At 41.7% G+C, this 26,816-nt stretch overlaps 1 protein-coding gene across 8 annotated transcripts in view; it reads right to left on the bottom strand.

Annotated features, from left to right (window-relative positions):
• The window catches only part of AAK1 (AP2 associated kinase 1), a 172,620-nt gene that overhangs the window by 16,692 nt on the left and 129,112 nt on the right, over nucleotides 1-26,816 (bottom strand). For 2 of the 8 annotated variants that reach the window (XM_059405938.1, XM_059405940.1), the window contains 8 exons: nucleotides 25,960-26,192; nucleotides 24,486-24,643; nucleotides 22,481-22,585; nucleotides 16,985-17,080; nucleotides 4,926-5,027; nucleotides 3,798-3,899; nucleotides 2,294-2,404; nucleotides 551-661 (listed from right to left, as the gene is read on the bottom strand). In XM_059405938.1, the coding sequence (XP_059261921.1) occupies nucleotides 551-661; nucleotides 2,294-2,404; nucleotides 3,798-3,899; nucleotides 4,926-5,027; nucleotides 16,985-17,080; nucleotides 22,481-22,585; nucleotides 24,486-24,643; nucleotides 25,960-26,192 (1,018 nt within the window). The remainder of the gene's footprint in view (nucleotides 1-550; nucleotides 662-2,293; nucleotides 2,405-3,797; nucleotides 3,900-4,925; nucleotides 5,028-16,984; nucleotides 17,081-22,480; nucleotides 22,586-24,485; nucleotides 24,644-25,959; nucleotides 26,193-26,816) is intronic. The other 6 variants (XM_059405932.1, XM_059405936.1, XM_059405934.1 and 3 more) reach the window with 4 other exon arrangements.

Raw genomic sequence — 26,816 nt, 5'->3', positions numbered from 1 at the left:
TTAGTTACTAAGACCACTGCAATAGAAATGGGCTTTAAGAAATATATAGATGGTCCCATGGCCATTCAGGGTCTCATGGCACATTGAAATGATTTTAACCCATCAGAGAGGATAAAGGATGCTTCACGAATGTCCAAAAGATGCAAATGGTATCTAAGCAGCATCCTTCATCTCTTTGGGAAGAATATTTATTACAGATTATTCTAATCATGCTCAAGAAATGTTCCATGCTTTTTAAAAAATATATGCCTTCTGGTTTTCACTAAGTTTCCACTTTATTTTTCTCTTGATAACTTTGTAAAAACCAGATTTTGGTCAAAGTATTAAATACATTCCTTCTAACGAAATACCGTGGCCAAGGTTTAAGATAACTGTATCTCTGTCTATCCCTGTATCTCTATCTTATGCTGCTTCAGCCCCACAACCTGCCATTATCCCAGTTTCCTTTGTTAAGTGCGGGCGCTTTATTCCCCTCTTGGAGATTACATTCCTATTTTGTAGTGAGCTGTGATGTCCAGCTCTTCTCTTTTCCACATCCTCTCTTTCTTACCTTGTGGGTTTTTGGTTATCAATACAGGAATAGGGTCAAACTCATCTTCTGCCACCTTGTCCGAGCCCTCAGGGACATCAAAACCTGAGATGAGATTACTATCTTCTGCAGCTTAATACAGAATGCAAGTACACAAGCAGAAACAACAGAGGTAGAGATTAGCAAATGAGAGAACATGTAAGGGCACCAAGTTCCCCAACTATACAATTGCTGTTGTTTTTGAAGGTGAAAATGCTTATTTTCATGACTTGAAATAAAAGTAGCAAAACTGGAAAATAGGGAAACAGAAAAAAAATGGTTTCGAGCTGGCCATGTTCAGACTTTCATAAATGGTCAGGGAGAAGGGTTAGAGGATGAATTCTCCACTACCGTTTTAAAACCACTCATTGTAGTTAGTGTGAGGGATCTCTTCAGTGCCAGTAATTAACAAAAGCCCAGGAATTAGTCATTTACCTTCCTTATTAAGCAACCAGAGGCCTGACTAACAAACAATACTCAAGAAACTCAAAGCCAGGGGCAGGGGGTAGGTAATTAGTAGCTCTTGAAGAAGCAACTGCTACCTATACTATATGTTAATTAATTGAATTTTAAGTTAAAAAAAAAAAAAAAGAAGAAGAAGCAACTGCTGTATACAAGGCAAATAAAATACTTCTGAAAGGACTTGCTGCCCCGTGACTTTCCATCAACTCTGATGCCTCAGGGAACGCTGGGGCCCAGGATCACATGCCCTGGGATTTCAAGTGTAAATTTGTTAGAATATTCTCCTCCATTCTAAGATTACCCTACGGGCAAGTGCTAGCTGAGCATCTATTTTGCAAGTTATGTTTCTCTGTAATTACATATCGCAGCTGACATACTCCTGTGCCAGACATAATTGGTTAAACACACACTCTATAAAAACATAATCATTTTAATGCCTTCAAGGGTAAAAACAAAAACTCAGCTATTACCGCCATAAACCATAAACTAATTATTTTCAGACTTCTTGGGGAGGCTTCCTTCTCGAATTTCTTTCAGAATAAACTTACATTGTTCCTTTTCCATACATTTGCTCCTTCCAGAAAACCAACTTCACTACCCCCAGTAGAGAAAGAAGTTTAGTGAACGCCTGCATCCCGTGCCTGTCACTTTTATAAACAGCTCACTGAAGGGAACTCATTTCAAGCTACTTCTGTCCAGCAGCCTTTCAAACTGGTATCAACCCAGGACTAAGAAATGAAAATGGCAGATGAGAAAGAGAAATCCAGTAATCAGTCATGACTCAAAATTTAAACCTTTGCTAAGTTCAGTCTTTGAAGACTGACTTTTGAGGACTTATGCCAGCTGCTTTATTAAGCAATCACTACCCAAAAACTTGAAATCAGATTTAACGAACAATTTTAAGGTTCTAAGGCTAACAAGCATATTAATGACAACAGTCAGTCAGTGGACAGTCAACTGAACCGTCTACTTGTGCTGAATGCGAAGGCACAGAGCTCTGCCTTTCACGGAGAACAGGGACTATATGCTGTCCCCATGACAGCCGGAATGCAATGGCTCCACCAATCCATTGTCTAAGCCTTATGAGGCACTCTTCCCGAGAGGGATTTTAACAGAGAGGCTAAGTACAAACTCGGGTTTCCTACATGAAGGAGGGGGTGAGACCACTTCACTGGCAAAGACTTTCGGTAAGGAAAATTCTCAGGACTCATTCAGTTCTCCTTGAAGGACACATGAGAGCCCGAGGACAGGAAAGCATTTTACCTTTATGGGCTGGAGCAGAGATCGCTATGGGGGCAAACTCTTCCAGAAGGTCAGTAGTAGGGTTAGAAAGCAGGGAGCCATCAATCAGGGAATCTTCCCCGGTGAGAGAATCTGAGTCCAGATTGACAGCATCGCAGGTCAGTGATGGCATTAAATGGCACACACAATATCATGAGATTAGAGTTTAGGCTTGAAGTTACTGCATTTACATGTCATACGTACAAGCCAAGACGGGAGAAAGAAAACCACAAGTAACACGTTAAGCCCCCAGCATTTTCATTGATAGAAACATGTACTTCTAGATTCCTCTTAACATCAACAACATCAAATATGGAATAATTCTTTGCTCAGAGGTTGCTGGGTCAGCAAATAGGTGATCTGGATGCCAAGAACCCTTCAGCAACTCAGTTCTCAGCAAATGCCACTTGGGGGAAAAAGGACTTTGCCACTAAAGAGTTTCATTTAAACTTTCCCTAAACAATCGGGGGAAAAGGTCCGACAGGGTGAGGTATTGAAGCTGACTTGGAGGGGGTTGTCCCTGGCTTATCATCAGCAGAATATGACACGTTAAACAGCATTTTCTAAACCTCAACCAGATCCCCATTCAAAATAAAGTAATCTTGCTTCTTAACAGTATTCTTTCAATTTGAATTGCTTCTCTGAATATATGATTTTACTTTTAGGTAAGGAACAGAGAGAAGGCAAAATGCAGAGCTCAAACATTTTAACATACAAATTGTTCTCTGGGGAAGTTTTGGACAGGTCAACTAAGCAAGAGGCAAAGGAACCATCTCGCCTTCTTTGTTCATCTCCCCCACTCCCTTGAGTTTATTTTCATAGTTCCCAGACTTCCAATTGTTTTCTGTCCCAAGGTAGGAAATCAGACACTTTTACCAAGGTAACTCTATGGGCTCGATAAAAATGCAGGCTATCAACTCTGGATTTATGGACAGTAAAGGATTCTATTAAGAGAGAAGTTTGAAATTAGGGTAAAAACAATGCCGGACCAGGGAAGATTTCAACTCTGCCTACAATTTAACAGCAAACCATCCATATAAGCTAAAAACACTGGGCTGGGAATAGAACGTCCACATCCAGAGGGTGAGCTCCACGAAGTTACTGACACCACTCACTGGAAAGTGGCTCAGAAACCTTGGAGGAGTCCAGTCATCCCTGCAGCTCAGCAGAACTTTTTAGGCAAGGGGGTGCAAGGAACCTGACACCAGTGAAAAGAATCTTAAATAAGGAAATACCGTAACCAGAGAAAGTCCAAGGACCACTCTACAGAGAACATGGCTCCAAAAATACTCTGCTCTTCAGCTTGGAATGGTATCACTCAACTTCTAGAAGCTAGGGCTGTACCCCCATTCTAGAGGCATCTGATCATTCTAGGGGCAACTGACTAGGCTGCAAAAGAAGAGGGTCACCTGCTGCAGGTGGAAAGGCTGACCGCGAGGGCCACCACAGTGAACGGTCCCCGCAGCTGCAGAGAGACCGGACTGACCTGTGCGGTTCGAGGCCACAGATTCCGTCTGAGATGGAAGGCGCTGGGGCACTGGGGGCTCCAGTCCTGGTATGAGACTCTCAACAGCAACATCGGCCTTTTCTTTTGTAACAGAGCATTAAGAAAGGAGAACAGAGGGTAAGGGAAGAGGAGTCAAAAGGTTCTTTAGACAATTCTGTGGAGGCTTTCTCCTACGGGGCTCTCAAGTGCCAGTCTCGGGCAAAATGGACAGCCCAAGAAGTTACTGTCTGTCTGCTGTCTGGGCTTCCCTGATTGAGCATGCATGCGCAGGGTTAACTGCTCTGATGAGTCCTGGTGAGTCTTGGTTTTTACAGATAAATGTAGAACATGGGCCACCTAGCAGATTTCTTCCGTGTCAGAAGACACAGGCTGAAAGGCACCATAATATCTTATGGTAATTTTGCTTTTCTTAAGGGATGAACCTGGGAACAGACGTCCTCTGTGCCTTGCAAAGGCCACAAGTCCATCTCAAATCCCACTCCCTGCTGTAGCGGGGAGGTCTTTCACGTTGTCTGACATCCCGCAGCTGGAGGCTTCCTCTCTCTCTTGGCTCATGGCCTTTCTGAGTTTGAGGACTATGGACCCCAGAGTACAGGGACCTTGACATCTTGTACGTCTCGCCTGCCCTGCTGTAGGAGCACAGGGCAACAGCAGACTGAGCGGACCAAGCCCCTTGCCTGGATTGTACTCGTGGGGCTTCACCACTGGGCAAGTGTTTCCTGTTACCGCTGGGCTAGTGCTGCCTGTTACAGATACGTGGCACATACAGGCCTTCTAAAGAAGAATCTGCTAAAGGTAAGGTCCCAGGGCGAAACCAACTTCCTTCACGAAGCTTTTGTAACTAACGGTGTATTTTTTCCATTCCTCCTCATTCAAAAACAAGCCCCTCCAGACATCTCAGGCAAAGCAAACGTAACTGTGGTGTCCCAGGAAGGCAGAGAAAACTCTTCCTTTGGGGTGATAGCAAAAAAGACTAAAGGAGGCTTTGTGGCACTTTCCACTCCTCAGAAGGGCTATCCCCTGGGGATCTGCTAACCAGTTAGTGATCGTTCTTGAAACAGACACATATATCATGCAGGACTGAAGAAACAGAGACAACGACTTTACCAATTACAGCATCGGAAGTGCTACCAAAAGGGTCTGTCATAGGCAAGAGGTCAGGGAGCAGGAGAGAAGTATCAGGAGATTTGAGTCCCTCAATTAGTTTTTCTAGGTTGGGCAGAGAGGCAAAGAGAAAGCAAAAATGCAGTGAGATATTAAAGCAAGTTGATCATTTACCATTTTCTATACAAACACATTTTGGGGTCAAACTTTTGTACCCGTTCATCATAAAAACAAAGACGGTTAGTATCTTTTACTATTAATTAAAAATAAGCTTCCAAAGTTCAAAATTTAAAAGTGATGATTTCCCCAGGTGAAGTAATCACTTTGTAAGTCATTCAAGATACTGCCGTAAGTTTGTTTGTCTTAAAATCTGAGGTATAAGTATTTACCCAAAGGGTACAACAATACCGATTTGAAGGCATACATGCACCTTTTATAGCAGCAACAGCCAAACTATGGAAAGAGCCTAAATGTCCATCAACTGATGAATGGATAAAGAAGATGTGGTCCATACATATGTATACAATAAAATATTACTCAGCCATCAAAAAGAATGAAATCTTGCTATTTGCAACACCATGGATGGACCTAGAGGGTATCATGCTAAATGAAATAAGTCAGTCAGAGAAAGAGAAATACCATAGGATTTCACTCACGTGGAATTTAAGATACAAAACAGATGAACATGGGGGGAAAAAAGAGAAAGAGGCAGACCATAAAACAGACTCTTAACTATCCAGAATGAACTCGGGAGATCGCTAGAAGGGAGAAGGAGGGGAGGGGGAAGGGCAAAATGTGTGTTGGGTATTAAAGAGGACATGTGCTGTGATGAACACTGGGTGTTGTGTATAAGTGAGGAATCCCTAAATTCTACACCTGAAACTAATATTAGACTGTATGTTAACTAACTGGAATTAAAATAAAAAGTTGAAAAAAATTTGAGGTACAATGTACACTGAATAAAAGCCACCAATTTCAAGTGTACAATTTGCTGAGTTTTGATAAATGCACACATTCATGTAAGCACCACTGAAATGATGTGGCACATCTCCATTATCCCCCAAATTACCCTCATACGTATTCTAGTCAGTGCCATCCTGCTACCCCCAGACCCTGGCAACAACTGATCTACTTTCTGTCCCTATAGTTTTGCCTTTTCTAGAATTTCCTATAAAGGGAACCATACAGTAGGTACTCTCTTCTGTCTGATGTCTTTCATTTTTTTTTTTAAGATTTTATTTATTTATTTAACAGACAGAGATCACAAGTAGGCAGGGAGGCAGACAGAGAGAGAGTGGGGAAGCAGGCTCCTTGCTGAGCAGAGAGCCTGATGAAGGGCTCTATCCCAGGACCCTGGGATCATGACCTGAGCCGAAGGCAGAGGCTTTAACCCACTGAGCCACCAAGGCACCCCTGATGTCTTTCATTTAACATAATGCTTTTGAGATCCTTACCTGTCATGGCATAGTAGTGTGTTTGTTTTGTTGTTGTTTTTGTTTTGTTTTTTATTGTGTTATGTTAGTTACCACATAATACATTAGTTTTGGATGTAGTGTTCCAACATTCATCGCTTACTTGTAACACCCAGTGCTCCATGCAATCTGTGCCCTCCTTAATACCCATCACCAGGCTCACCCATTCCCCCACCCCCCTCCTGTCTAAAATCCTGTTTTTTGGAGTCCACAGTCCCTCTCCGATTCCCCCCTTCACTTTTCCTTTTCTTCTCCTAATGTTCTCCATGCTATTATTCCTTATGCTCCACAAGTAAGTGAAACCATACGATAATTGACTTTCTCTGCTTGATTTCTTTCACTTAGCATAATCTCCTCCAGTCCCATCCATGTTGATGCAAAAGTTGGGTAGTCATCCTTTCTGATGGCTGTGTAATATTCCACTGTGTATATGGACCACATCTTCTTTATCCATTTGTCTGCTGAAGGCTATCCTGGCTCTTTCCACAGTTTGGCAATTGTGGACATTGCTGCAAAGTTTGTTCAGTTTTATTGCTGTGTAGTGTTTCAGTGTATGAATGTACCACATTTTGTTGAATCATTCACCAGTTGATAAGACATTTGGTTGTTTCTAGTTTTTAGCTATTAAAATAAAGCTGCCATAAACATATGCAATAAGTCTTTATGCATTCATATCCCTTCCTGGGCTTAGTTTCGAAAAAAAATTTTTGGACTTGCATTTAGAAATGCTGTGTAACTCAGCAAGTGAATCAAAATATGTCTAAGTTAACTTCAACAATCATTTATTGTCTGCCAACTGAGAGCCTGTGACAAGCTGGTACACTTATCATTCTATGGTCAAATCTCATGAAATGCACTTAAACCTGAAGAGGGATTACTTCTGATGTTTTCTGGCTGGGAAACAAAAGGACAGAAGAAGCCACCAGATTTGTCATACCTGATAACTTACTGTATGGTAAGTGCACACATTAAGATTTCTTCATGATTTTTTCAGCCTTGATCCATCAACAAGTCTCTATTTATCTTCAACTTATTAAAGGTAGAGAGCATTACTTGAAACAAAATCCAGAATCACAGAATCTTACACAAAGAAGGGAATTAAGAGCTCAACCTCCTTTAACTTGTAAAGAGGTTGAGGCCACATAAACTCTTTAACTTTCCCAGTTAAAGCCTGCCGACATTCTTTTTTCTATCACAGAAATAACATGCCATTAAGGTAAAACTAAAATAAAAATGTCTGAGAAAAGGAAGTGACTTAAAGTTCAAATAGGTGTACAGAACATTTTAATGAATCTGCATTCTTCTAGGCCATCAGGAATCAAGATAAATAAAGACAAAATTGGTATTTGTTGAGGGACTGAAACCAAATCATGGATTTTAATGTCTTGGCAAGATAATTTGCTTTGGTACAAGTAACACACTGCAGAAAAAGATTTTTATATGTGATATCAATTTACCATCTTTGGATGTGGATATCTTTGAGTTAAATGACAATCTGCTAACTTTCTCTCATTTACGCCTGGTATTTAAATTGAAGAAAGGAAGAGAGAGGAAAAGAAGCTTCTCAACAGCAGGGGGGGGGGGGGGGGAGAAACCCCAGAGTACTGACCAAATATCCAAGTGTGATCACATCAGCATTAATCTTGCATCATGCATAACATCTTATTAGCAGAAAAGATGGTTAAAAATGTGACAGTTTTTAGCATACAAGCAAAAAGAAGATGGTCTTCTTGAAAAGTCTGATTCTTCATTATGCTGAACACTAGCTTCTGTTTTACTCTGAAAAAAGCTTCTTTCATGTGCAGGAAAGTAATTATTTGCTTCTTTCACTTTTAGCACTCACACAATCACAATCTCAAAGCAATGGATAGAAAGTAACCACTCCCAAAGTACCTGCTTATCTTTCAAACAGTAGTTTGTTTCCATGATAAAGCCTGGGCTAGCCAAATGCAGAGTATGAATTCTAGCCTCTCCAGGGAGAGGTTATGACCAAGGGGTCGGTCCTCGAACTTCTGCCCGCCCTTCCTCAACTGTACAACGGACATACCTCCTACCCCATTTCTGTACTGGTCTTTCAAGTATCATCTCTTCTGCTCCTTTCCCGATCCTCCCTGCCACATTGGGAACCATCTGGACCACTCTGCACTTACTTCTCTTGCAGTCCTTACAAAGGACTGAAGACAGGGAAGGTATCTTCTTAGTCTCTGTATCCCCAGTTCTCAGATTTTCCTCTCGTATCCTATGTCACATCTCTGCTTCATTAGGGAGGTGGGGAGGAAGAGGGGGTCAACCAGAAAGTCAGGTACTTCAGTAAGAACTGAATATTTTTATTAGCGATTAGAAAAAGGTAACATGAGGGGGTTAAAAAAAAAATTTCTTGTGTACACGTGCGTGTGTGCGTGCGTGTGGTGAGACAGACAGGGTGGGGATGGGGTAAGTTGCCCAATTTAGGGGGCTTATCTTCTGACCGAACCTCAAGTAACAGGCAATTCACACAGCTAGTCTGTATGGTCACTGCTGCTCGAGTATCCTCGAATACTGACACGTGGGAGGGAGGAGCAGGGACAGGTTAGGAGCAGACAGAGAACTAGGAGTGAGAGCACAGACGGAGTGTGCAACCCCACTCCGCCATACCTAGTGCTTTCGAGAGGACAGAAGACTCTCAGCGACTCTGTGTGGGTGTCCAGCAGCCATTCTAACTACAGTTATCACTTCTCTTTGTAAAGTTCAATGTCAAGCATTTTCATCCATTATTCACAAAAAGACCTGGGTTTGGGAATACAGATGGAGTTGAGAAGAATGGAGACAGAGACCGTGTGACTTGCCCAAAGTCATAGATGGGACATGGTAGAGTTCGGACTTGACTTCACAGTTTCCTCCACATGCTGCCTACAGGGTTTGCCTATGTTCATCGACATGGGAGAACAGGTTTTCACAGAGTCATGGCTCCCTACACAACGGCCAAATTAGCAAAGACACGTTGGCCCTGGGAGGAGCCTCAGATCATACTCAATTAGCCTTCTCGATTACAGATGAAGGAATCAGTTCCAGAAAGGCAAAGCCACCTGCCTGAGAGCTTATAGCAGGTAAACCAGAGAGCTAATTAGGATAAGGACCCCAACCTTCTACATACTAGAGATTCAGTCTTCTGTCTGAACTAAGGCTTTGGTTGCTTTAGAAAGTGAAGGCTCTTAGAAGAAGTCACATCCCAAGCTATTTCTGCTCATTTTTGATCACTTTAAGTGAAGAACCAGAGAATAGGGTATAATGGGCTGCACAAGGAAGGCTACAGGAGGCTGAGAGTTTCTAAATCACAGCCAGCAGGCCTTCCATGTGCAGCATGGGCCGCCCTCGATATGACTCATGTTAGGAATTCTATCTGCTCTCTGAGAGTTACAGAAAGATGCTCTGAGAGACCATGTGTCATGAAGGGGGTGGATGGGGACCAGCAGTGCCGAGAAGAGGGTGGTGAATTTAGGAACATGTGCAGGAAGTGTTTTTTAAGATCCCAAACCTCAAGTAAGTTCTCCCTGGGCATTTCACGATTTGTTGACATCTAATGAGGCCACAGATGCCTGGGATTAGAGTGAGAATGGGCAGAGTTTCAGGTTTTACCCACGTGTCTTGCTATGAGATCAGGAAAGGCAGAATTCTTTGAATAACGTGAAATGTGAGAGGAGGCAGCGTGGTCTAACAGAAAGAAATCCCCAGTCAGGTGCCCAACTAACTGAGCCACCCTGGTGCCTCTTGGAATAATTTTTTAGAAAAGGCAAGAATGTAAACAAGCAGGATCTGAGTGGGTCCGCGCTGCCTTAGATGTTCATCAAGCATGAGGTGGTGAGGTTTTCCCCCTTTCCAAGGGGATGGCAGACATTGCAGCATCTCACTGTTTCATAAATGGCTCTTCTTGGATTCATCATCATGATGGACTTTTACAAAATCTGTATTTAATGGTAAATTTATAACTCTTCTTTTAGAATTGTCTGCTTCTGTTTTCCTGTTAGTGGTATTTTCTTATCATATCCCTGTTACTAGACTCGGTTCTTTCTCAAGTCTCTAAGGTTCCCAAATAAAAACGAGTCTGGTTAGGAGCATGGAAAAACACTGAAATCATGGGGAGAGGACTGAGAAGGCAGACCCCTGGAGCAAAGTGGATGTGGAAGGAGTTAGCCTGGGCACTAGAGACTGAGAGTGCACTTACAGGAAAGGACTGGAGCACTTAGGTGGCTCAGCTGGTTACGCGTCAGCCTTTGACCCAGGTCATGACCCCAGGGTCCTGGGATGGAGTTCTACAACAGGCTTGCTACTCAGCAGGAAGTCTGCTTCTCTCTCTGCCCGTCACCCCAGCTTATACTCTCTCTCTCAAAAATAAAAATAAATATAATCTTCTTAAAAAAATATAAAGGAGGGCAGCTGGGTGGCTCAGTCGGTTACAGGTCTGCCTTTAGTTCAGGTCATGATCCTGGAGTTCTGGGATCAAGTCCCACATTGGGCTCCCTTCTCAGAGGGCTCTGCTTCTCCCTCTGCCCCTCACCCCACTCTAGTACTCTCTCTGTCTCTCAAATAAATTAATAAAGTATTCTTAAAAATTAAAAAATAAAAATAAATTTTAAAACTAAGGGAGAAGATTGTTAGTACTTTGAAAAATTAAGAGGGGACTTGGAAAAATGATCTTTTGAGCACCCCTCTCTCCTCTCAAGCATAAGTCAAGTGGCACTGGGGACTAGGGAAGAGAGGAAGAGGTAGGAATTAGTACATTCCAGAGTCTTCTCTTATGTTTCTCTCACAACTTATTGAAAATATGCATAGGCAAGAAGGTAATAAATCCTTTGTAAACCTGTCTAAGGTTAGATAATCAAAACTGCTTCCTGATTTGAGACTGGGATATACTGCAAGTTGTGAGTTTTCTCTCTTTCAAAATATCAAAAGAGAGGATAGGTATCTGCTTATTACATAGGTTAAGAAGGGGAAGGCTTCGCTCAAGGACCATTCCAGACTTCATCAGGAATAAGACCATGAGGAGTAGAGCAACTTGGACTAACAAACATGGAAGAGCTTGATGCCAGCCCCATCAAAAGAGATGGTCTCATTGCTACAGCTTTGCGGCTTTGGGAATTTACATCTTATCTGAAGTCTTGTGATGAGAGATGCTGTTTTTAAAATCTAGTCACTTTAAATAGTTCCTATCTTTAAGAAACCAGACACTAAACTGTCTGTAACATCTGCAAGCTGGAAGCCAAATCAACCACCATTCCGGATCCCAACTTCATTTCAGGGAACTGAATGCAGAAAGAGAAACTTTCCAGAACAAAGACACAAAGGTGCTCAACCTTGGACTTTTCAATATCCCAAACCAGCAGCTGGAAGTGAGGAAGACACCAGGCAAAGAGTTCTGGGAGGAAAGCCTATCTTGACAACAAACCAGTAAGAAAACACATCTTCTCTTGCCTACTTTCTAAGAGACAATGAAGTGCCATAAACCAGGAGGCACAGTTTTTCGAAGCTGTTGATTCTAGGAAGCAGCTCTCATGGGGCAACTAATGCATTCTTGCTTAGTCTTGTAGAACATTGATGTTGAGAGATCAGCGTTAAGGAGTTGCTCTGAAAATCTCTCCTTCAAACTCTTGTCCTCTGTTAGAGGAAAAGTAAAAAGATGTAGTTGCTATGGAAAATAATACAATGATTCCTCAACAAAAAACAGAATTACCATAGGATCTAACAATTCCATTTCTGGATATATAACCCCCCAAAGTCTTGGATCTTGAAGAGACATTTGCATACCCATGTTGCTGAAGCATTATTCACAAGAGCCAAAATATGGAAGCAACCCACGTGGCCAACAGGTAAATGGATAAACAAAATGTGGTTATGTATACAGTGGAATATTACTCAGCCTTAAAAAGGAAGGCAACTCTGACACAGGCTTCAACATAAATGAACCGTGAGGACATTAATTTAAGTGAAATGAGCCAGTGATAACATGACAGATACCATATGAGTCCACCCACGTGAGGGTATGCAGAGCAGTCAAATTCATAGAGACAGAGGGTAGATCAGGGGCTGCCAGGAGCTGCAGGAAGGAGAGTTTTACTGTTTAACAGGTAGAGAGTTTCGGTTTTGCAAGATAAAAAAGTTTTGTGGATGGATGGTAATGGTTGCAAAAAAAACAGTGTGAATGCACCAGTGCCACTTTAAATATGGTAAATTTTGTGTTATATACATTTTACCATTTAAAAAAAAAACCAGGGACGCCTGGGTGGCTCAGTGGGTTAAGCCACTGTCTTTGGCTCGGGTCATGATCCCAGGGTCCTGGGATCGAGCCCCAAATCGGGCTCTCTGCTCAGCGGGGAGCCTGCTTCCTCCTCTCTCTCTGCCTGCCTCTCTGCCTGCTTGTCATCTCTCTCTGTCAAATAAATAAATAAAATCTTTAATAAAAAAAAAAATAATAAATAAATAAATAAAAATAAAAAAAACCCAAAAGATTAAATTGTTCAGCCAATGTTCAGGGAGAATTCCCTATTCTCTTCTACCATGCTTTAAATTTGGTACCACCTATAGTTTATCTGTTCTTTGACACAAATAGAAGGCAATATAAATGAATACACATAGCACATGGGCATCAGTGAACTACTTGGCGACTCACCAGAGGCGGCTTCATTTGGCAGCTCTATGAGCACATAAATGCTCACAGCTGTGATTCCATATATATATATATATATATGAGAGATTTCCTAATAAAATTTGTTTTGTGATGCTTTGGACAATAGAAATGCTCCTTTAAGAAAACCCAAACAAATTCAATTATTCAGTCCTCTTTACCCACAGTTTAATAATCATTATATCAAGAAAGTCTACTTCAATGGCTCTTGGTTGTGCAAAGGTCAAAGGTTCTAGAGCGAGTTTAATTTCTGTTAGAGGGAAATATCACTGCCTAAGACTTTATCGTTAAGTAGGACTGTCCCACAGGGAATAAGGACACAGAACCAAAGATATTACACCATTTCCTATCTTTACACTAACTTAAAGTTTACAAAGCAATTCCAAATACAATGCTTTCATCTGAACTTCACAGGCCACTCCATGGGGTAGGTTTTAATGGCACCAATTTTGAGGGGAACACAGAGTTTAAGTGATTTGATCAAAATCACCAATCTACTATACAGGTAGAACGTAGGTCTTTTAAGTTCAAACCCATTTTTGTATTTCCCTAAACCTCAAATTTAGCTCTCCAGTTGAAGGCCTTGCTGATCTCCAGACAAGAAAACTTTTGCTGCTGGGTGCCCAATGGCCACAAAAAGGAGTGTACACAGCAGTGCCTGTCACAGTAGCCCCCGGGCCTCACCTATCCCCCCAAGAAGATGAGATACTACTTGATATACCTACCAGTCAGTATTCTTTGTAGGATCAAAGGAAATTACACGTGAGAACATTTTATTATTTTTTTTTAAGATTTTTTTTTTTTTTTTAATTTATTTGAAAGAGAGAGAGAGCATGAGAGGGGAGAAGGTCAGAGAGAGAAGCAGACTCCCCATGGAACTGGGAGCTCAATGCGGGACTTGATCCCGGGACTCCAGGATCATGACTTGAGCCAAAGGCAGTTGCTTAACCAACTGAGCCACACGGGTGCTCCCGTGAGAACATTTTAAAAGCATAAAATAAAATGTTAAAGTCATTAAAAGGCATATAGCGGTCAGGAAACTAAATTTACATGACTCACAATCAGGAAGGTGGAGTGTGGAGGTAAGAATGTATGCAAAACAAACAAACAAATGGACCAAAGAGATGGACTGGTCCCCACAGTGGGCTGGGGGTAGTGACAAACTGGGGGTACTTTAGTGGGGCAGGGGGGGGGTTGGGGGGGGGGGGGGGGAGACAAACTGGCCATTGTCCCAGAGACAATGCTGGGGTCTCAGAGACTCTAAACTCTCGGGCCTTTCTTCAGTCAGACATTTCAAGATGGCCAGGAAGCATGTAGGGCAATCTTATCTCTATCCCATCCACATCCTTGGATAAGGAGGCTATGGAATTGAATGGTGTATAGGCTGAATGTTACAGTACATGCAACAGTCAGACACAGCGGCAACACACCCTGCTCAGTCCAAATTCTGGAGGGCTCCAGGAAGGGTTGGAGCTGATGGATTTGTTAAGCCCAGCTACTACTTCCACTCTGGGTTGGCAGCCTCATGATACTGTGGGCTATACCTTCATTTACTCGTCCTCAAAGACTGGTTGGGGGGCCTGGCTGGGAATTGGCAGGGGCACGGAGGGAAGGCTATGGAGCCCGTTGTCTGGTATTTGGGAGCTGGAGACAGAAATGGAGAGCAGTGGGGGCATCGTGAGCCTTTCAGTCTCACATTTTACTTTGCTCATTCATCCATAATCTGCAAATATTTATTGAGTGCCAACTCTAAGTGTTCTTAGTACTGGCAAAGCAATGCTGGATCAGAGAGCAAGGTCCTTCCTTCAGGACACTGACATCCTGGTGGGAAAAGACAGAAAATGAACTAAGTACTTACAATGTCATAGTAAGTGCTTTGAAGAAAAAGGCCAGGAAGTGTGACTAAGAGTGCTGTAGGAACACAATGGGCCTGAGAAGATAGCATTTAAGCAGAGACCCAAATGTCAGATGACAAGAAGGAAAAGAGATAGAGGAAAGCTTCCTGGGCAGAGTTACCAGCAAATGCAAAGGCCCTGAGGTGGGAACAAGCCTCACCTGCTGGAGGAAAGACTCAAGAATAGAATACTGTGAGCTCAGGTTAGAGGGGTAGCCAGAGAGCTAACCAGATTAGTTAGGGCCTTTCAGGTCATGATAAGAAGTCTGGATTTTATGCTCAGTGATATGAAAATTCACTGCGGCACAAAGGAGTGACATGTCTAATTTATGTTTTCAGATGAGTCTGGCCTGATAGATCATAAAGCAGGTAAGAAACCCCTGAAATTCTCTATTAGTATCTTCCATTTTAATACATTTCCCATTAAAACCAAGAGGGACCATGGCTTAATTGGTATTGAAGTATACACCAGTATCACTTTAACAGGAATCCCCAGAATGAGAGAAATATGGACGATCAGGAGACAGGAAAGATGACAATAGGGAGGGAGGATGACAGCCATCTACGTCTGGTGCCTCCCAGGCTCATCTTCACAACCCTTCACAACTTATCCCTACAATCAGGAGCTGATATCCTGAGACACCTGGCGAGTGTGCCTGGTTCCTCATCTCTGATCTGAAGGGCACCTGTGAGAGCAGCAGAGGACAGCCACTCGCCTGCGGACCCTCATCTTCTGGCCTGTGCCAAGAGGCCACCCTTCCAGCTTCCACAGCTCTTGGGCTATCTGGGAAAGAGCAAGGCAAGAACCCTGAGGGGTGTCTGTTTGCAGCCTGTACCCTTACAGTGTTCTGCTAAAAACTGGCTTGTCTAGGTCCTGCCAGGCATACCTGAACGATACATGAGAGAAAAGGGCCTCTCCTTGATTCCTTTCTTCTCCTTCGTTTAACTATCCAATGCTGAATCACTCCTCAGTGACCTTAGGTATTTATTTCTGACTTACATCCAAGTCCAGCAAGCTATAAAGTTACGCAATACTCCCAGATCGAGGCAAGTTTTTGCTTCCCCTAAGGAGGGTCAACAAATTGCCTAAAGAAATAAAAACCATCATGGTACCCCTGCCGCAGTCTGTCTTACTAAGTAGATGGTACAAGGATCACAGTCACTTCCCATCTTGAGTTAGTCAAATACCTTAACATTCTGGGAGAGATGAAGAACCAAACAGATCCTATTAGTTTAAAACCAAGAATAGGCAGGGTTAAGAATGGAAAAAAAAAAAAGAAAGAAAGAAAGAAAAAGAAAAACTATCAGGAACAAAATGGCGGCTAGATGCTTCTAGAGCGTTGGATCTATTTGCTTTTTCAAAAGGACTGATAGAGAAGAGAAAGGGTAGCTTCTGTGTCTCACATCACACTCCCTCACTCCACCCCCAAAAGGATGGGAAGGAGAGTAGGGAGAAAATCACTGGCATCTATGAACCCCGAAGAGAACGCATCCAACCATTGTTTCAGAAGCTATTTCAATCAGAACACACTAACAATTTCTTACTTATTTTTTAGACTGCTCACTTAAAAAACAGGATATATGAGGCCTAAAGGCATATTCAAACTCATACAGTCCAAATCAGTTCACTGATGAAGAGTCAAGCCCTGAAGGTTTTCAGATAGTACAAGTACCAGGAAGGGAACCTGAGTCTCCTCACTCAGGTTCCCTTTAACTTTTATTTATAAAATGAAAGCACATTATAGGAAAACAGGAACTGCACAAGAAATCAGCAGTAATCCAATCATCATACTAACCACTATTAGCATTTTGTTCCTTCTGTCACATGCTTATAGGTGTCCCCAAACATGTTATAATCATATTAGACTAATGTTCCCTCTAATACACAGGCTGTTTTCATAATCAAAAAATATATAACAGCACCTATTACTGGGGCTTGGAATTCACGTCCTTTTTATGGAGTTTTTAAACAACTCTCATGAGACCTTGGGACATAAGAATCAAGCTGCTTAACCTCAGATCAGCTCTATTTACCTACCTGGTGCGTCAGGTACTTGAAGAGGAATGAAAGGATCAGAAACACTTAGAAGTGGGAGGCTAGAATCCACAGTCTGCCCACCCTTCCTTTTTTCAGCTGGAGTTGGTTGGAGGGGAAGAAAGGGTCAAGGAGAGAACAAAAGAGAAAAGCAGAAAACATCAAGTAAATCTAGATGAATTTAGCATCTAGTAACCCAACAGCTCAAATTATAGAGTAAATCTGAACTCAAAGGCAGCGTAAAGAGGGATGAGTGACTATAATCCAGTGTAATGGCAAAATATGTGTAAGAGATACAATCCGGTCCCTACAACATACTCAGCGATGCAATGTATGGTAACACTAGTTTACTCCTACACCTGAGTCCACTTCTTCCTTGTGTGGAAGCCTGCAGTGATCTCTTCCAGAATTCCTATAGTAACTATTGTCTGTATCACACACTACGGCACGTAAACACTGTCTGCTCTGTAATCAAACACAGACATATAGATGCTTCAGTGTGTCCTCTACCATCTGGGGGTCACTGTATCACCGAATGTCTGTTACAGCGCTAGGCAGACAGACACAGACAGAAACAGAAATAGGAGTCTTGTCTGTTGTAAGGTTAGACAAGCCCTAACTTCTCGACTACATCTAACGTCAGTGACACTGATTCTATACTTGGCATACTTGCTGATGTACAGGAATCTAAACACGTGGAATATCAGGGCTTGAAGGGGTCTTAGGATTCTCTAGCACAGTTTTCTTATTTTACGGAAAAGAAAATGAAGCCCAGAAGTTAAGAGGATAGCCAGAGGTAGGCCACCAAACCTGAGGTCAGAACCCAGACTTGCTGGTTTTCTATTTACCCATTCTTTACATTGTATTTTATTTTATTTTATTTTTTTTAATTTTTTTTTAAAATATTTTATTTATTTATTTGACAGGCAGAGATCACAAGTAGGTTTAGAGGCAGGCAGAGAGAGAGGAGGAAGCAGGCTCCCCGATGAGCAGAGAGCCGGATGCGGGGCTCGATCCCAGGACTCTGGGATCATGACCTGAGCCGAAGGCAGAGGCTTTAACCCACTGAGCCACCCAGGTGCCCCTACATTGTATTTTAATACTCATTTGTTCTTTAGTTGAAATCTCATTTTACCTTCTACAGATTTTTAAAAAACTTTTTATTTTTAAATAATTATGAGATCACAGCAATCTGCTCTACATAGAGTCCTGGGAACCTTTGACCAGCTTCCCCCCATGGTGAGATCTTTTCCCCCTACAGGACAGTTATCGCTGACACTGTTACAATACTGTTAACTAGACTTTATCCAGTTTTCACAGGCACTCATGTGTGTGTGTGCAGTTCTTTGCAATCAGATCCTATGTATAGGTTAGCACAAGCACCACCATGACAATGACACAGAACTGTTCCATCAAACCAAAGAACACCCCTGTTGTTCTCCTTTATAATCGTACCCACTCCTTACTCCAGTCCCTACTCCTTGGGAATCCACTTATTTGTTCTCAATCTCTACAATTTTGTCATTTTGAGAAGGTTATTTATTAAAGTGGGTTTTTAATGAAGCTTCTTTAAAGATAGATGGAGGAAGAGAAGGGTAAAATCACTGCTCTTAAAATCTCGAAAATATTTTTCAAACGAGACACAATGAAATACATTAAAAGGAAAAGAAAGAATCATAAAACTGGATATATTCATTTTTAGAGAAATAAAATTACGGACATAAATATTGTAAAATGTTGACAATGTTTTCCTCTCTGAGTGGGTGGGATTGTGAGTTCTCTTATCTTGTTTCTTTGGGCTTTTAGTCATTTTCCCAAAATTACACAAAAGATGATTACACAAAAAAATATTTAAAATAAAGACGTACAATGTCAAGTTTTAAATGTCTATTCCAACATGTGGACATAGTTCATCAACATTTTTGCAGCTTTTACCATAAAATGTTTAAAATAACCCTTCTGTCATCCTCTGTGACTCACTGCCACATTTCCTGTTTATTTCCTTCCTTGGTTGATCAGAAGGTTTAAAATCAGTGAACAGTCTGAGCTTGATTAGAAAACTCCTAGAAAATGAAGCTATCCTACACTTCATACAAATGAGGACATATTAATTTCTGGGATTTGGATGTGATTTTCTTTCATTTATAAAAAATAAAAGTGTTGCACACACAAAAGTTTATACCACAAACAAGAAAGAAGGAAAAATACCAAATGTCTGTTTAAAAAAAGGCTGGATAAGATGAAAAAAAATCTGCAGATGTTTTATAATGTTCAAAAAAGTGTCATGTCACTGATTTACAAAGACTCTTGGGATGTGGTATGACTACAGCTTCTGAGTTGGGCTGCTCAGGTACAACTCTCTATTCTGTCGTTCTCCAGTTGTGACCTCGGCAGGTCACTTAACCTCTCAAGGGCTGTTTTTTGTTTTTTGGTGGTGTTTTGTTTTTGTTTTTGTTTTTTAAGATTTTTTTTTTATTTATTTGAGAGAGGGGGAGAGAAAGAGCACAAGAGTGAGCACAAGGTGGTGAGGGGCAGAGGGAGAAGCAGACACCTTGCCGAGCAGGGAGCTGGATGTGGGGAATGTGGGCTCCATCCTAGCATCCTGAGGTCATGACCTGAGCCAAAGGCAGACGCTTAACCAACTGAGCACCCAGGCACCCCTTGAGGGCTGTTTTACGGACCACCTGAGATAATGCATAAAAAAGCACTTAACCAGTGGGTTAATATTATTAGCATGTAGCAAGAGCTCAGTGTATGTTCACTGTCATAACTCTACTCAAGCATAAAGGGGGAGAAGAGGCTGGAACAAAAATAAAAACTGTTTTAAGAAGAGTTACAGGGGCACGCGGATAGTGTAGTCATTTGAGTGTTGGACTCCTGGTTTCCACTTGATCTTAGCCAAAAAGCTGAGAAGCGATGGACTCCTGGTTTCTTTTCAGGTCCTGGTCTTAGGTTCATGGGATAGAGCCCTGTATCAGGCTCTGTGCTCGGTGTGGAGTCTGCTTAAGGTGCTCTCTTCCTCTCTCTCCCTTTACCCCTCCCCCTCTCACTCTTTCTCTAAAATAAATAAAGAGGGCGCCTGGGTGGCTTAGTGGGTTTAAAGTCTCTGCCTTCGGCTCAGGTCATGATCCCAGGACCCTGGGATCGTGCCCCACATCAGGCTCACTGCTCAGCAGGGAGCCAGCTTCCCCCCATCTCTGCCTGCCTCTCTGCCTACTTGTGATCTCTGTCTGTCAAATAAATAAATAAAATAAATAAATAAATCCTTAAAAAACCATATAGACAACAAAACACGTGATAAGTAGCAATTATAAGTACTGAAACTGGGAATGTATCGAAAATGTGTAGGGACCTCTGTTAACACTGGTGAATCTAATTAAATTAGTAACAGTGAGATTATCATATCAAGACTTATATGAAGACTTATAGGATACGGTTAAAAGCGGGCGCCTGGGTGGCTCAGTGGGTTGGGCCGCTGCTTTCGGCTCAGGTCATGATCTCAGAGTCCTGGGATCGAGTCCCGCATCGGGCTCTCAGCAGGGAGCCTGCTTCCCTCTCTCTCTCTCTCTGCCTGCCTCTCTATCTACTTGTGATTTCTCTCTGTCAAATAAATAAATAAAATCTTAAAAAAAAAAAAAAAAAAAAGGATACGGTTAAAATTTCAGGTTTTTTCTGAGAAGGGAAACACAAACCTATTAGAAAGCACTCTTAATCAACAGTGTAATCCTCAAAGGTCAGGGTGGGGTGGGCAATGAAAGAGAGAAGCAAAGTGAATACTGAAATATCTGTGGCAAGACTTCTAAGCAGATTATAATGAGCCTCTCTCCCCATTTTCATGCTGATTGAAAATCACGGTTATAATAGCAAAAAAACCTCTAAATACTTTCAGTACATTTTTAAGAAGAAATTTTAAAAATTTTACTGTGTTCCTCTTAGTATTGACATAGCAATTTAGAAATACGCTCCAAAAGCCTTAGAAGACACGTATCTTTTTTTTTTTTAAGATTTTATTTATTTATTTATTTGACAGAGAGAGAGAGATCACAAGCAGGCAGAGAGGCAGGCAGAGAGAGAGAGAGAGAGGGAAGCAGGCTCCCTGCTGAGCAGAGAGCCCGATGTGGGACTTGATCCCAGGACCCGAGATCATGACCTGAGCCAAAGGCAGCGGCTTAACCCACTGAGCCACCCAGGCACCCCGAAGACACGTATCTTTTGATTTAACAAATAATCTAGAGGTTACCTTAAAGAAACTATAAAGGATATCATATAATGACAGCCAAAGTTCCAATAAGAAATAAATTTATGACATTAGAAAAAGTACTAACATATCTAAGGAAGGCAGGAAGAAAAAATATATAAGGTTAAAATCAGAAATTAATAAAATTAAAAAGATCAATTTTAGAAGCATATCAAATTCCTATCTACAAGGATTATTTATACTCAAAACCTCATATCGGTTGCTGAGGGAATTTTAACAGGAAAACACTGAAACCAAATTAATGTTTTTAAAAAAAGAGGTTACTTAGATACATTATGACAAATCCATATGAAGCCATTTAATGCAGATCTTTTATAATTTATCTTTTAAGAGCTTCTTTAATGACGTGGGAAATGTGCCAGACTTAGTAAGCAAGAAAATTTGTTTTTAAAATAGGACTATAAAGATGTACATTAAGGTCTTAAGCCGAGTCCAAAAACTATGTACAAAATCGTGGTCATTTATTTTCGTGGAGAAGATCTGTAAACTTTCATATCTTTCATTTCAGGAAGATATATGTGACCCTAAAAAGGTTAAATGTCACTAACAGACACCAAATGGTACTCCTGTGCTACTTCTTAATTGTGAGATTACGGGGATTTTAACTTCCTTCTCTACACTTTTCTATAAATTGCTAACCTTTAGTGTACCCGAGGGGCTCAGTTGGTTAAATTACTAACTTTTGTGTAATAAATATGTATAATTTTCTCTCATTTTTAAGAAATTTTAGTTGAAATATAGTTGACTATGTATCATTTTTATTAATAAAGGAGAAAATTATTTTTTACTATTGCTTCTTTAATTTAAAAAAAGGTCTAAATTAAAAAGATATCTCTCTCTCCTTGTAAACACACACGCACACACCCAGAAACGGCTCAGAAAAATCTTGGATAGAGGATAGAACATCTAATTAGAATTCTTCAAGCTGTTCCAAAGATCTAAACAATTATAAGAGATTAGCAGTGATGTTCTTAAGTTCAGAAATATTTGCTTAAAGTATGTGTGTGAATTAGAGAGAATAAACACTGTATATTATTGACATGTCATTCCGTCATTTTGATTCAGAATGATTCTAGGTATTTCTTTTTTCCCACCTTTTATGTTGGAAATCTTCTGAATAAGAGAAAATATACGTTAGCACCAAGATCTGGGGCTCATTGGTGTGCCACAGCTATCTGTGGGACGGAAACTATGGAGACAACAACTGTGAGCTCCGTGTTTCAGGTATTGGCTATACTAACCGGTTCCAGCAGAAAACGAAGGAGTGGCAAAAGCATCACCTTGAGTCGGTTGAAAGCCTGGGATCAAACTCTCAGCAGAGCCTCCAAGCTTCTCAGGATGTTTGCCTGGAGGGACAAAACACCACCGAGTTCATTCCAGCAGAACCCCATGATGCACATACACAGGCAGGAGGTGGAGGGCACCTTCTGAACTGACTTCTCGACTGGACTCGTTTTACTGCCTCAAGGCAATAGCTCAGCCTGCATTCACAGGCCCTTGTCTAATCACTGCAGTAACTGAGACAACAGCTGAGAAAAGGAAAGAAGTTTTAAGAATCAAAGACAGCACATGGGTTTTGCAAGATGGAAGGAGTTCCGGAGATTGGGTGCCCAACGATGTGTGTATAGTTAACACTACTGAACTGTTCACTTGACAATGGTTCAAAAGTTCATGTTTATGTTATGTTTACTTATCATAATTTTTAAAAGTATTTTATTTATTTATCTGAGAGAGAGAGAGAGAGAGAGAGAATGAGTGGGGCGGGGGGTGGGCAGAAAAAGAAGGAGAACCATGCTCCCAGCTCAGTAGGAAGCCCAACAAGGGGCTTGATCCCAGGGCCCAGGGATCATGACCTGAGCGTAAGACAGATGCTTAACCCACTAAGCCACCCAGGCATCCCTGTATATTTGTCGCAATTAAATTTTTTTTCAAATAAATGAATAAAAAAAGCAACCAAAGAGATGGCTGGAGCTAACACCCAAAAACTCAAGGACATTACTCAGGCAGAATGCCTCTAGTCCTTACTTTGAATCTATTTGTTTTTATAAAATACTATTGAGTTTGCCAATCTGTTTTCCATGTTGGAAACAGTTGAGGAGAGCACATGAGAAGGGGTTGTGAGGGAAACATCAGGAGATGTGACGAGGGATAGGCACAATGGCAGCAGTTTAACGTGGCAGAAGAGAGACCGGAAATTATGAAAAATAGACATAAGAACTTTAATACCTGGGAGTGTCTTAAGTGCAAAAATACTAGCGTTTTCAACACCCACAAAGGTATTTGTTTATTCTAGAACAATAACTGGCATACATACCAATGAAATAATTTGATGGTAAGATAGTTGTCTGTCAGAGTTAAATCCTATATCCTATCTTGTGTTTAAAACAATAAGAAAGTAATATACATTTTTAAAAGATATCTATGAAATAAAGTTAAAAGAGATTAACATAAGTTAAAAGAGTAAAGTTAAGAAAGATATGGCTGAAGTTTGTTCACTCAGTTCTGATCATTCCTTTACCCTGTGTTCTTGTCTAATGCCGAGGTATTCTTTTTGAAGAATTTTCCCAGGGCGTGCTTTTGTTTTCCAAAGTGTGTGTCTGGTGTCTGTGTATACAAGTCCCACCTTCCAAAACAGACTGTGGGGGGGTTTTGTTTGTTTGTTTTGTTTTGTTTTAAGAAGGCTCCACACCCAGTGAGGCGTCCAGTGCAGGGCTTGAACTCATGACCCTGAGATCAAGACCTGAACTGAGATCAAGAGTTGGACACTTAACCTACCAGTGCTCCTTGACTCTGGGTTTTTGAGAGTAGAAATGGTACCTTCTATTTGATCACCTCTTCACAGTCCATCAACAGTACTACAGAACTCTGACCACAGTCAAAGATTCTAAGTTCATGTGAGGGCACACTCTCTCCTGCGTAAGCAGTTGCAGCCTTCTGGGACAATAAACACACACAGGACAAGAAAACCAACACACTCCTCCAAGGAACAACCATGCTGGTCAGCATCATCCTGGTTTATGCCACCAAATCTTTCCTAAAAGCGTCCCACTCTCCTTACCACCACCCACAACAGGCCAGGAGTTCCTATGGATGAAAAGATGTCAGTGCTCTGGTAAACATTCAAAGCAGTTTTCACTTAAACTTCAGATCAAGACTTTGAGGGGAGGAAAGACCTAACTACATTTTCAAACACATACTCCTCTAAAGTCAGGGTTTAAGAATCACAGCAGGGCACCCCTTGCTCACCTTCCCCCAGCTTGGCAAAGTCCTTGTTCAGCAGTTCCTCAGCTGTGAGTTTGGAGAAATTGTCATCATCGAAGGGATTCCACGTAGAACCTTCCGAAGCATTATAAACGTTTTGCTGGGAGGTCCGAGGAGAGCCTGATGGAGTGGTGGTTGCAGACCTATGTAGGTTCCCACCCCCATGAAATGAAAAGAGTTGAAAAAGGGTTAATCTACTTTCTCTTTGTTTTGAGATCAAATTGTTTTCTGTGTCAAACCATTCTTCTCTGCAATAGTTTTCTGAAAGGGCTTTCCATGGCCACTGGACAGTTTCCACAGATAACTTTTATCACCGTCTGAAATAAATGTCTCCCTTTCCTTCATGATCCACTGTCTCCCATACTTCTTTAACCTCTTGCTTAGATTTTTGGTCTTTCCTCTGCCAGTCCTTTCACAATCCAGAATCCCAAAGCGACCTGTTCCGAGGCTTGTGCCTCCTGTGGCCCCCGCCATAACATCCACAATGACTGCCCCCAGGCTGGCTGGGACTGAAGCCTTTTCAGGCTGCCTCCCATCTGTCAGGATCTAGCACACAGAGAATGAAGGGCTGCCGTGAGCGGTCACCATCAAAGTTAAGGAGAAATAAAGACAGTTAGCAATATCTTGTGTTTCTGGGTAACATTGCCTAATTTTCTTCTAAAGTCTCTCTTGACGCCGTTTGCATTTAACTAACGACTTCAAGAGTTTTAACTTTAGAGTCTATGGTTCCAAGAAAGCTGAGGGTCCAAAACTGCATTCACCTAATAAGCACTCACTGCAATCTACTTTACTTCAGGCACAGAGCCCATCACTAGATTTACAATGGTTAAGACATGGTCCTCATCTTGGAGGAATCTGCAGGCTAGGTCAGCTGGATATACAAATAAATAATAATAATATAATGGGATACATCTCCAAAAAGGTTGAGACAATTTATATATGACACCCAAGGGGTCAGAGAAAAGTGAACCTCTGACATCGATCTTGATGAATAAATAAGCATTTCCTAGGTGGACAAGGAGAGCAGTAGTTCAGGGAGAGGGCACAGGATGAACAATGTGGCCACAAAGACAGAGAATGACACATCCACCAATGTAATACAACAGTCTTTGGTCTGTTAACCAATGAGTTCAGATATTATCCCACTGGCAATGGGGAGCCAAGGCAAGATCTTTATCATGGAGAGGGTTGGTCAGACTAAGATTTTAAAAAAATACTCTGTGGAACATGGAATGGATGAGAGAATGGAAATAGTAAAGCAAGTAAATTATTTCTGAAGATCAGTATGGTCTACGCACTACAGGCAAATTCAGTTTCTGAATGAACACAGACACAGACGTACCTTTTACATATATATACCCGCGCCCCTCTACATACAGATTCAGGGAATTACACAGCAGTGGCCCACAGCAGCCCTAGCCCACAGAAGTGAAAAAGAGAAAGGGGAAGCACCACATACTTGGACTTATTGAGGCTGGCTTCAGCTGCAGCTGCCTGGAGCAGCTGGGTGGATTTGCTGGCAGGGACCCCAAAGACAGCACTGTGGGTCACGTCACTGAGAATCCGCCTGTGCCCAGCACGCTGGGTTTTGGGGGATGAGGGAGGAGTAAGAGATCCGAGTTTCTGCCCCTGGACGGTAGGAGGTGGGGTTGTTTGAACCTTTGGCTGTTGTCTTACTGGGGCTTGAATCTGCTAGGAAAAAAAAGAAATGGCAAGTGTTTCAAAAAGACAGGAAAGGAAAAACAAACAGACAAGCATAATAAAAAATGGCACATGACAGCTAACACGGGACTCAAGTGGCTGAATTTACCAAGAGCACCAAGAAAGAAAAAAAGCAGTTTTGGACAATCTGAGCTCTAACGGTGGGACTGACAGCATGGTATTTATCTGATGCTTAGACATCAATTTCCATCTTCATCAGCAATCCTCTAGAGAGCAGCCATACACAATACAGCCCAGATCATAAGGCTGCAGAAGCTAGTCCTCATTCCAAAAACCAAGAATGTATCCTACAGGACCACTTTCTGCTTCTGGGGTCACGCAGGAACTCATTCAGAATGCCTCCAAAGAGCATGCTTTAAGCAATCTACCACCACAGTCAGAAGCCAATGAAGGCACAGCTCCAGCTAAAACACATTTGAGCTGAATAATTTCTGCCAAGAGATCCCTGAGTCTGACAGAGCTCAGACTACTGGGTAGGAATAAGTTTGAATTCCATTGTGATTCATAAATGGTAGTGTTTTTGTTTTGTTATTAAGGCTTTTTATTTCACTATTAAGTGGGTCTACAAGATTTTCTTTCTGTGGCTCCCCTGAG

This window comes from Mustela nigripes, chromosome 7 (assembly GCF_022355385.1).
Source record: "Mustela nigripes isolate SB6536 chromosome 7, MUSNIG.SB6536, whole genome shotgun sequence".
In the NCBI taxonomy this organism is placed as follows: Eukaryota; Metazoa; Chordata; class Mammalia; order Carnivora; family Mustelidae; genus Mustela; species Mustela nigripes.
Note: the sequence above shows the minus strand (reverse complement) of the source record. Positions and strands in the feature narration are given on the sequence as shown.